General features: G+C 40.9%; 1 protein-coding gene across 1 annotated transcript in view; it reads left to right on the plus strand.

Annotated features, from left to right (window-relative positions):
• PRKCQ (protein kinase C theta) overlaps positions 1-12,037 on the plus strand; it is a 129,510-nt gene that overhangs the window by 94,191 nt on the left and 23,282 nt on the right. The window contains exon 17 of the mRNA XM_006150052.2: positions 4,794-4,932. Within this exon, the coding sequence (XP_006150114.1) occupies positions 4,794-4,932 (139 nt within the window). The remainder of the gene's footprint in view (positions 1-4,793; positions 4,933-12,037) is intronic.

Genomic DNA, 12,037 nt, shown 5'->3' on the forward strand with positions numbered 1-12,037 from the left:
CCTGCACCCCTCCAATCTCTGCCTTCATCATCACATAACCTGTGTGTCTCTTCTCTGTGTGTCTCTTACGAGAACATTTGATCAATTTGTGACTTACCTACATAAAACCAGGATGATCTCATCTGTGATCCTTAACTTAATTCATTACATTTGCAAAGTCCCTGCTTCCAACTAAAGTCATGTTCACAGGTTTCTAGGAGTTAAGGTATAAACATATTTGGGGGGCGGCCACCACTGAACCCACCACAACTGGTATTATAGATGGTGTTCTGCAGCCCTATGTTAAACATTTGGCAAGCAAACGAATGCTTACAGAGACAAATCAGGGACCAAGGACGCTAATGTTCTTTTCTGGGTCTCAGTGTCCTGTGTGGTTTATGTGAGGAGTAAGTAGCTTGACGTGCTTCAGAACATTCTGGACCTGAGGTGTAGTGGCCTTTTCAGTTGACTCCAGAGAATGTCACTGGTCTTCCTCTGCCCTCATTCTATGCCCTGTGGAGGTTTGGCTTTGCATGGCAGGATTTCTGCACCCGTCCCATTCAAATCTTAGATCTCTCAAAACTTCAGTGACCTTCTCCCTCACAATCCCAAATACATCTGGCCTGCTTTAGAAAGGAGATTGAAAATTTGACACGAAGTCTATTATTCCTAACCTGAAGCCCAGAGAACATATTTTTAAAAAATAGTTAAAATGTACCCTTGTATGTATGTCTTAGCAAGACCAGTTTGATGAGAAAGACCAAGTGTGTTTGGTATAAAGAGATACAAAAGAAAATAAAGACTGGGTTTGCATCCTAACCCATGACTGGAACTATGGGTTGCAACAAATCACATCACCCCCAAGAGCCTTTATTTTCTATCAGAAAATATATATATAAATAAAAGTAATAATAATTTTAGGTTAAAATGCTGATGTGAGAATCAGATGACAAAATGCTTGTTCAAGAAAGAAAAAAAAAAAACCCTGTGCTAAGAGTAGATATTATGTTCTTTATTCTTAAGATCTATGCATGTACCCCAGCTCCCTAGGGATGATTCCAAAACTGTCCTTCAGCCGAATTCCTAGAAACATATGTACGTGACTTGATGATGCAAATATGTTCTAGCAGAAACCCTAAATTATATCATACGGCATAGCATGTGGATTAGATAATGAACCTGAAATTTTAGCGTAAGGAGCTAAATATAACCTATAATTGGACCTATGAGAATAGAATTCATAAGTTACCATGAAATTGTGTATTTAATTTCCATGAAAGATCAGGAGACAAAAGACTAGCATTTTTAATATGAAGACTTAGACATATTGGACAATTTTGTATTTCTAACAATAAAAGTGTGACAACATTTGAGTTAAGATAAAAAAGAAACAGAACTGACATATATGTGAGATATACCCCAGGCTGTCTCATAGACAGAAGTTATCAATAATACAGTGGTAATGAGATTACCAAACTGGCCCAGATGGAAAACATCAACTCAAAGACCTCTGCTAGTAGTCTCAATTCCACCAATACAATTATATTCCACTCGCAATTTCTCTAGTTCACTTACTGGGTTTTTTTGTTTGTTTGTTTGTTTTTGCTATAGGATGTGTGTGCTCGCCAGGTTGGGGGGAGAGGGGCACAGGTGTGAGGGGATGTGAGAAATCATACCCCAATGGGCATGTCCCAGTGGGGACAGCCACACTGCAATTCCTTCTCCATTCTGCCCTCAGGATTTTTTTGGAGGTACGCATGCACATACGTCTGGTATGATTTTCAAGTCACTAAGTCTGGGACCTGAGCCACGCAGTCAGCCATGTGGGATCCAGCCACCTTAACCTCCACGCTGTCCCCTGGCCCCTAGCTTACTTACTCTTAAGAAGGTGGCCAGCCTGTGGCAATGTGGTGAACGTGGCTGGATCCCACATGGCTGATTGTGCAGTTTGAGACCTTGACCTAGAAGCCTGAGAAACACGTTGGTGCATGTACATGTATGCCCAAAAAATTGAAAGGAGGGAGAAATGCAGTGTGACCATTCCCCATGGAAGGTGTTTTTTTACTCTCTCCCTACCCCTTCTGTCTCCTTCCAGCCAAGTACACATGCCCTCTGGCAAAAATTAAATTTAAAAAGAGGTGGAAGAAAAACAAAAAAAGCAGTTATTCAGCAATTAATTAGAACTGATAATAACTGGTTGGTGATGAATTCATTCAACAAATATTTATTGCATGTTCCATACACGTTATACTGTTGACAGAGAAGTCATAATTCAATAAATAACAAGCAATATTTCTACTCCTGTGAGGTTCCCAGTTTAACAATGGAGAAAGACGAAACAAATAGTAATGGGGACTTTAGAAGAATATGAATATTTATGACAAGCAACATAAAACCACTGAATCTTTCACTTAAGTGAAATCTAGGCCTCACTAACAAGGCAAATCCATCAAAAACCAAGATAGCTTCTCTCTCATTGCCTCTACGTATCTTTGGGTTTACATGACTAACATCTCTCCTCTTGGCCTAGCCACTTTATTGGTGACCTAACCACTTCTTTTACAAACTAGTGTTCTATTTTTCCAAGGGCATGCATGTGCCACTTACAGCCCTGGTTATCTCCTCAGTTCAGGCACCTAACCAAGACAGATTAGTGCCCCCACATGGCAACTCTGACACCCCCAAAGAGAAAAACTGAATGATCCAACCCACCTCTGCTCCAGTCAACTGAGCTAGGGAAGACAGTGTTATTTGTCAGGCTCATTGGGAACAGAATCTTTGAGAAAGAGCCTGAGCAAGTTCTCTAAGAGGAGGTGTAGTAAAGGATAAGAACAATGGTTATTTCTACTCTCTCCCAAGTCATCTTAACTAATTAAGGAAGGCAGTGGCAGCCATCACCAGCCCACATCCTGACTTGAAGAAAGTAGATTTCAGAAAGTTCAGAAATTCATGGACAGATAACACAAAGAGAAAGAAAGCTGAATATTATATGGAAAACTAGAATTCATCAAGTCTCATCAACTAAAATCGATAAAACAAAAATGTTTAAAAATTGATGTCAAATGAGGCACCAGAATTATCTTTTAAAAAATCAATTTTGTAAGTACAGGATGAAACTGGAATGGTGTCTGTTCTTGTAGGCGAAAAAATACTTGAAGGCTTTAGTTTACAATGAACTAAAATATTGACCATTATTATGGTGAAGTTACTAAAACAACTAATGTATTATCTTAGGCCAAAGCAAGAGGATGGTAGCAGAAGCTCATAGTGTCACCATAATCTGCACAAATCAGATTATCTATCTGGAAGGTATTGGTTCCATTCCTAGCACCACTTGTCAAGACAAAAACGGATGAAACTGAGATATTTGGAGGGTAGGGTCCAAAATGTTGAAGGATTTGAAAACCGCAACACATGAGGAACATACTCGATGTTTAATGTTTCTCCCTGAACTTGGTGAAGGAATGGCAAGAGAAAACTTGATGTCACTTTTCAAATATTAGAGTACATTATACTCTACTATTTCCATTAGCGTATCATGTGTGATCTAATAGAAAACATCCTTTGGTCAATAGGTAAATTCACTTAATTCATGTATTTAAAAAGAAATATCAGTTACCTTTAAGAATAGAATGAGCTATTTTAAGAGGATACTAGTTCTCTAAAGAAAAGGAAATTTATTGACACGATCTTATGGTATCTGATGGATTCTGGTCCTAGAGTGTTTTCTTAAAATAACCTTCCTTGGGAACCAGCAGTTAGCATAAAGGCTATGTCACTGGATTCCCACGTAGTCGACCATGGTTCACATCCCGGACCCGGTGGCTTAAAACTCACGCCGGGCACGTGTGCATGCGTGCCCAAGATCCTGAGAGGAGAATGGAGAAGGGATTGCAGCATGACTATCCCCCCTGGGGGGTGATTTCTCGCTTTCTGTCTCTATGTCTCTCTCTGTCTGTCTGGCGAGCACACGCGCCCTATAGCGAAAACCTCTCCAAAAAAAAAAGAAAGAAAATAACCTTCCTGAACTGGGTTTGGAATTAGGTGCAGTATAATTTATTCACAAAATTTAAAATAGAAGACATAAATACATAGAAAATGGCACCAAATAAGCATATTTTTAAGCCTCTCTTCCTTCACCATTATCCCCAAGAAAAATACTAAAGGTTGAGACCAGTGCTCTTGTCCCTCTTATATTGACCTGTTCTCCTTGGTAAATTAAAAGGAGGAATCAGCAGCAGCCAGCCCTCCCATGAAAGAACTAGCTTGGGCCACAGCCCCCTGTGTATACAAATGAATGCATGCACAGGCTGTGTAGGACTAGACACCACCCTACACCAACATCACCAGCATTTCTAGCTGTCTCTTCTCATGCAGGCATTGTTTCTGGAAATCCTCTCTTAAATACACAGCACATTCATGCACTCTCTCAATGCCTGCTGAAAGAGTTCATGCAAGGAATACGAACTGAGCTCAAACTATGTGCTAGGTGCCGAGTGAGGTGCAAAAGATAACAAAAGTTAGAGAGTAAGACCTTATGCCAGCTGACCTGGGGCAACAGGAGCTATGGGAAGATCCTGATCATGAGCTGTGGGTCAAGCAGCAAAGACCAAGGAGCCTAAAGCAGTGGGCACCCTGCACAAAGCTGTAGATTACAGGGTGGGGCAGTGAGGGGTAAGGAAAGGTCATCAAAGGACCCCTGGCAACTCCCTCTCAGGTCCTGCTGGGGTGAGCTACCACGTGACCTAAGGCAATTTAATTTTAACCAAATTGAGTTTACTCAAGTGAGATCATGCTTTGCTCTTGTTTTCCAGGGACCTGAAGCTAGATAACATCCTGTTAGACAAAGATGGACATATCAAAATTGCGGACTTTGGCATGTGCAAGGAGAACATGTTAGGAGATGCAAAGACAAACACTTTCTGCGGGACCCCAGACTACATCGCCCCTGAGGTAGGGACAGGGACTGGAAGACCCTGCACCAGCCCTTCCTGATCCTCATACCCTGAGCCAAGTGCCACTCCTTCCTCCCCTTCAAATCAGAAGGCTCTAAGCATTTCAGCTCAGGATAACGCTTAATTTACACTTAAGTATTTCATAAATGCAGCTGCACATATGAGCTGCTATTATCATTTTATGGGGATGCTACTTATACTAATTACAACCTCTCCAAGACTTGCATAGCTGATTCTTTGTCAGCCATGTCTCCAACCCACCCTAGCCTTTAAGATAATCTCAGATCCACCAGGTGGAGCACCTGATGAAGACCTGGATGGAAACAAGTATCCACCTACATTTAATGGCTTATTTGTGGGCTCAGAAAACCTGAACTGGGCCACCGTGTGAGTACAGAGAGATGGTCAAGGCTCACTGACTCTTATTCCCTCTTCTGTAAAATGGATATGTAATACTTATGTTGCAATGTTATTGTCAAGCATGAAATGAGAGCACATATGAAAGTTAAATGTCATCCCCATCCTGCCACGTAATAATAATAATAATAATAAGACATCATTATGTTCTAAGCATTCAGAGAAACAGCATTTGCTTAGAAGGCATTTATCACTCCAATTAAACCCACCTCTTCCCTTTCCAGAATCCTTCCCAGGGAGAGTAGACTCCCTTTACCACTTGGTCCTTCCTGTAGCGTGGTCCTCATCCTAGTTACTTGTCTTTGACTCCCCTTGCATGACTGGATATTTGCTCTAAAGTCAGGACTGTTTCTTACTCACTTTTTAAAAATGTTTATTTCAAAATACTTACAGATTTACAAGAAGTTGCATAGTACAGAAATATCTCCCATATATTCCCTTCACCCAGTTTCATCTCGGATGTTTATGGTAAAATAGCTAAGCCAGGAAATTGACATGGGTACAAGGTACACAGGGTTCTATGCCATTTTCTCATGGGTAGATTTGTGTGCTCAAACTCACTTTTATAACCAAGTTCTAATGTAGGTGTGGCACATTAAAGTGCTAATAAATACCTTTTGGAAGAACAAATGAATGATTGGATTAATAAATATATGAATGGGTGATGTTTGTTTAATGAAGACATTGATGACCTCTGATTTTCTGGGTAAAATGACTTTAGCAAATCCCCATTGTTGCCCAAGTAATTGTGGCAGAACCATATGGCCTTGCCCTATGACTACATGGTATTTAATTTTAATTTCCCCTTGTTTGAAGGCAGGATTGGTCTCTGTTCCACAAGAAATTAGGGCTTCTAACTTTCAAGGAATTGTGGAGCTCACAGAGCTTGCCTCATTGGTTTAATAACTCTGATATTAGAAATCTGTGCTTCTGTCAGGTGGGCACAAATACAGATATTGATTCAGTAAACCATAACCAGTCCCAAGTGAAGCCAAAACTAATTGAATCCCAGGTGAAGGAGAACTGAGAGAAGAGGCTCATTCAACACTTGAATTCCCCTTAGTAATAATTCTAACATATTGGATCGTCAAAAAAGTCATGACACCTTTTTGCATGGATAAAGACGTCATGACTTTTCTGACAACTTAATATATCTACTCCTCTGTCCTTCTCAGCAAAGGTCTCCTTTTTCGTTCTTTCAACCTCATGTGAGCTTCCTCAATTTCTTTCCTCTCCACTTTATAACATTTCAGTATGCTTATCTTGCTCTTACTCATTCCTGTTATCAATGCTTTATGTAGTATTCTTCCTTTCCTTGACAAATCCTTTTTTTTTTTTTTTTCCTAATCCTATTTCCTTCTGCATCTTCCAGAATTTGGCTTTGGTGACTTTCTTCTCTTTTTGCACCTTTGCTCTCTCTGGTCTTCAAGCATGCTTGTCTCCATGTAATTCCATGCTTGGTGGTTGTACATTCTCCATGAGCTACTTGACTCATGACTAAGGTTTCTATCTCCAGAATCCATATGGCCAACCCAGATTGCTTCTTGCTCCAGACTCTCCTTGTTCATTTTCCTGCTTGAGGACTCCAGTGAAATGTCACAGACCTTTCAAACATACCAGGTCCAAAAATAAATTTCTCTGTTGAATTTGTCTCCACTTTTCTCTTTCTCCTTTCTTCAGGAATTACATGTCATCTACCCAGTAGTTTAGATAGAAATCTAGGAATTATTCAAGTTTTCTACTTCTTCCTTCTTTCCTTCATGTTTGGTCCAACCAAATACCAGGAGCTTCTAAAACTGGACCTTTAATGTCTGTTCACTCCCAACCATATGATTGGGCTAAGAATCTCCCTTGATTCTTTCTTTATCCTGGAAATAAATCTCTCTGACTCAGTTCCCAGAGAAGTTCCAGTTCCTCCACATCCTCACTACTACCTCTAGCCTAGATCCCAATGATACTCTCTTGCCTAGCTGGCCTTACTTCCCCCCCATCACCAGTGCATCCTCTTTTCATATTTTCACACTTTTTATCATGCTCTGTCATCAGTTAAGAAAGTTCCCCCAAGAAATGTACATTTATTTAGTTATGAATCATATACCAGGTGTTTTCAAAAAGCTTATGGGAAAAAGTGCATTAGGAATAAACTATGCATGAATTTCAAAATTTTTTGCACCACAATAAACTCAGACTTCAATTTTATTTTTTCGCAAACTTTGAAATCCCCTCATATACTGTTGCCAACTCATATAGTCTATGTGTTATAAAACATGCCTACAGAACTACAAATATTAATTTTCCTCACACATTTCACTGGATGACCTGGGTAACCCCTGGGTACGTGCCCCATGTCTGAGGTCACTGCTCTGGCAAATTACCGGATTTACCTTTGGAATGTACAAACTTGTCCGACTAGTGCTTTAAAATCTGTATGCAGGCCCCTTTATCAGTTGAGTATAAGACAAAATCCTGAGTATAGTCCTTAATAATGTGGCAAGTCAAATGAAAGGACTCACCTCCCTAGACCAGGCCATGCCATGCTGGGCCCTCTGCTGTTGCATACCCTAATTCTGCAGTTTGCTATCTTCCCCACCCCTGTAGACATCTCTCCCTAAAGGCACCTCTGGCTTCTAGGAGTTCTTGGCTACCATAGACATGTGCTTCCAATTCACCAACAAACTGAGTTGTTCCCCACAAGGGATCCTGGCTTATCTTCCCCAAGCCCGTCTCCTTCCATCAGCTCCAAGCAGACACAGAGTGGTTTCCTGAATAAATGACCATACCAAGGCATGCTCCCCAAATGCCTGTCTCTATACACATACTGCAGTCCCACTTGTAGGCCTCTTCCATACCATAACCCTGTCCAAACTCCCTTTTCCCCACCCACCAAAACCCTACCCATTGTTCAAGGTTCTACTCCCATGCCATCTACTCTGTGAAGTTTTTCCTTTCTCTCACTCATTTACCCATGACCCTTTCCCTCCTCAGAAACAAGATGAATCTGGAGGGGTGCTCTCCTTCCTCTGCATCTTAGTAATCCCTGGACCTTCATTTATTTTGGTTTTAAGTATATGCTGCTGCCTTGTGCTCTCTTCATGAGTGTTCAGTTATTTCCTCTGCTAATGTATCCCCTTCTTCAGGGAAGGGACTCTATAGCTAATGGAAAGCCAACTGGGGAAGAAAAAGAATTAAACACACACACACACACACACACACACACACACAAGACATTAAACAACTGGGACAAAAGCCATGGAGCCCATCTGGAAGACACTGGTTGCTTTTGAATGAAGAATTCAAACTCCGTAACAGAAATTAATGTATTTGGGAAGTGTCAGGAATGATGCATGCATTGTGCTCCCCTGAGAAATGGTCTCACCAGTTCCTGTCTCCCAAGACCCAGAGCTTCTTTCTAAAGCTCCACAGATCCCTCTGTCTTCCCATAATGAGAGACAGAGAGCTGATGTATCATTCGAGGTCAAAGCTCATTTTGAGAAAAAATACGGAAACATTCTTTTTTTTTTTTTTAATTGCCAGAGGGTGCACGCACTTGCCAGAGAGTAAGGGAAGAGAGAGGAAGAAAGCACCCCCAAATGGGGCATGGTCATGCACAATCCCTTCTCCTCCATCTCTCCATCTTGCCCTGTCAAGATCTGGGGCACACATATGCACCTAGAGTATTTTTCAAGCCTCTGGAACTGGGATTTAAACCTCAGTTGACCATGTAGGATCCAGTTCCCTTAATCACTAGGCCAGCTCAGAAATATCCACTTTGAGAACCAGTAGATGGCATAATGGTTTACTTCTCTGGACTCCCATGTAGTTGACTGCAGTTCGAGTCTCGGACCCAGCAACTTATCACTCATGCCAAGCACATGTGCGTGCATGCCCAAAATTCCAAGAGGAGAGTAGAAGAGAAGGGATTGCAGTGTGGCCACCCCTTGCCCCGGGGGGTGGGGGTAGCACAAGTGATTTCTTGCTCTCTGTTTCTCTGTCCCTCTGGTGAGTGTGCATACCCTATACCAAAAATCTCTCTCAAAAAAAAAAGAGAGAAGAAAAAGAAAAATCTACTTTGAATGTACACCATTCACTCTGTAAATCTTTATGGGATCTCAACACATAGAAGCAGCTCCCTGGAAAAAGTACGATTCACTTGCAAACTAAAATGATATAGCCCTGAGGAAGGAAGGTCACTTAGTATGGACAGCATTCCCCTGCAGCATATACATCCACACGGAAGGCCTGTACAGACCTAAGCCCCCAGCTCCGTGAGGCTGAAGGAATTGTGGACAGCACTCACTGTAAGGGAGAAAAAGAGACTATGAAGACGTGGCAAAGCCATGATTAACAGTTTGCTGGTTTCTCTGATGTAGATTTGTGCATCTGATTTTGGGGGGTAAAGATGAAAGAAACCAACACAACAGGGCAAAAGAAAAAGAGGCGCTAACAAGGCAGGGAGCCAGTGCTAAGGAAAAAAAGGTCACTCTAGCCCATGTTTGTCCACCATCTCTTCTAGACGATACAATGAGGTAAGCATGACCAAGTTCAGTTGAAATTTGAAACCAGGGGACAATATTAGAATACGAAAGGAACATCATGTTGTAAAAACCCTAAGGACCAGAATTCAGAACACAGCTTTCAACTCACTAATCCGGAGACCTTAACCAAGGAAGTTAATCTCCCTAAATGGGATCATCCTCCTCAGTAAAACAGGAATAAATGTACCTAATTCAGGGAGTTCTTAGGCATAAAAAATCATAATGTATGAAGACATCTAAGATATATCAGTGTTTCTTGAGTGGACACTTCTGTGTGTGGACTCGCATTTTCCTTCTTCCTCCCAAAGTAGGACTGAAACTCTTCCTAACACCATCTAGCCTACAAGGCTTAATTTCCACCACAACCGTCTCCTGTTTGATTTGTGCTGCCGAAATGAAGCAAGTTGTTTACAAAGAGACTGGACTCAGAGCGTTTTCTAACTGCTTTGGGCCCCCTCTTGTGGCATGCCTCAGGAATTGCGAATGAACCCGGCCCCACTTAATCCAAGTTTGAAAGAACTAAGAGTGCAGGTGTTAAATCGTGTGCATCTTGACTTTCTCATCATTCTCTGAGTCTGCTTTTAGATTATTCCTTAAGGCAAAGTTTATTTTTTTTCTTAAATTTTAAAGTGAACTTTGGTATTTAAACATCGAGTTAAGGCTAATGGAAATCAATAGCAGATTATAAGCTTCTATTGCAACTGGATCTTTATTTTCACAATGGAGACAAATGCGTCAAATCAGAGGTTTATCATAGCACTTAGAGTAATTCCCATATGGAAAATCACCTTGGCTTTCTTACTTTACATTGGGTCATCACAACAACCCTATAGTAAACTGGCCAAATATGGTTACCACTTTTTACAAATGAGATTCAGAAGGGTTAAAAAATCTTTTCGAACTACCTAATAAGGAAGTAAGTCAGAAGTAGAACCAGTGACTATCAAAACTGTTTCTGTTGTTGGCTGTGGTTGTTTGTTTAGCAGGGCTGTGTTGGAGAAACGTCCCAATATCCCTGAGCTTCACTCTGGGTGATCGCACATCCCAGCAGTCAGACCACAAGTGATGTAGAGGATCTACATGTCCCCGTGCACATTGTTCTTCTCTTTCAGAAAAGTTTGCCAACATCAAAACAGTGCAGCATTCCTTGGGAAAATAATGGAATGTCTAATTCTTGTGTCATTTTCCTTTCTTAAGACCAACAGTGCTACAATTCTGCCAGTTATTCTAAAGGCTCACCTAAGAGGAAAGGGGAAAACTCCATTTCAAATGATTGTTGCCAAAAATGAAATGACTGTGTGATTCTGTGTGGGTTGACGTGTATGTGCTCACACAGGTGAGCCTTGCCAGGCTCAGAACAAATTGCGGTGTAGAAAGGATGGCCACCTCAGGAAGGTCCCAGTCTTTCTTTTTATATTTAAATGGTGCTTCAATACCATATACTCTCCCTTCTCTGTCTTAATTTGGGTAATATAAGGGGTCTCTAAAAAAGTTTGTGGAAAATGTGTCTTATGTAAAAACTATGCATAGGTATCAGAAATGTTTTGCACCAACATAAACATGCATTTTCATCCAATTTGTCCACAGACTTTTTTTAAAAAACCAGGCCACTTTGATGTTTTTGTACAATTTAATAAATAATCTTCTAATGACTGCAGACATGTAAGACCAGCTATATTCAGAAGTATCAGTCATTATGGTTTTCCAGATTGGTGTATCATCTTCAGAAATTACAAGGAGTTACTTGTATGCACCTGCTATCAAACCAGTAAGAGCATTTATGCATCCATCATTTTCAGGACTGTTGATAACTTGGGCGTATTTCCCCAAAATAACCTTGCCTCCTTATGTCACAAGGCCCAACTCGCTCACGTTCTCTCAATGACAGTACCTTTGGTGATAAGACCTAAAGTTGTGTATATAGTGGGGATGAGGGATTCTTCTTTACATGGAGTATTGGCAGGCAAAAGGTGGCTGTCAGTTCAGGATGTGTTACTAAACTGAAAGGGGCCTTCTTGAAATGTAAGCCCATTGACTTAATGAATCTTTCATATTTAGGTGGTTTTCTAGTAAAGCCATCTCCAACAAAGCAGACTTTTACAACCATCCTCTTCCATGCCTTCTTTCTCCTTCCTCTTCGAATAACTTTTT

The sequence above is a fragment of the Tupaia chinensis genome, unplaced genomic scaffold (genome assembly GCF_000334495.1).
Source record: "Tupaia chinensis unplaced genomic scaffold, TupChi_1.0 Scaffold000275_1, whole genome shotgun sequence".
Taxonomy (NCBI): Eukaryota; Metazoa; Chordata; class Mammalia; order Scandentia; family Tupaiidae; genus Tupaia; species Tupaia belangeri.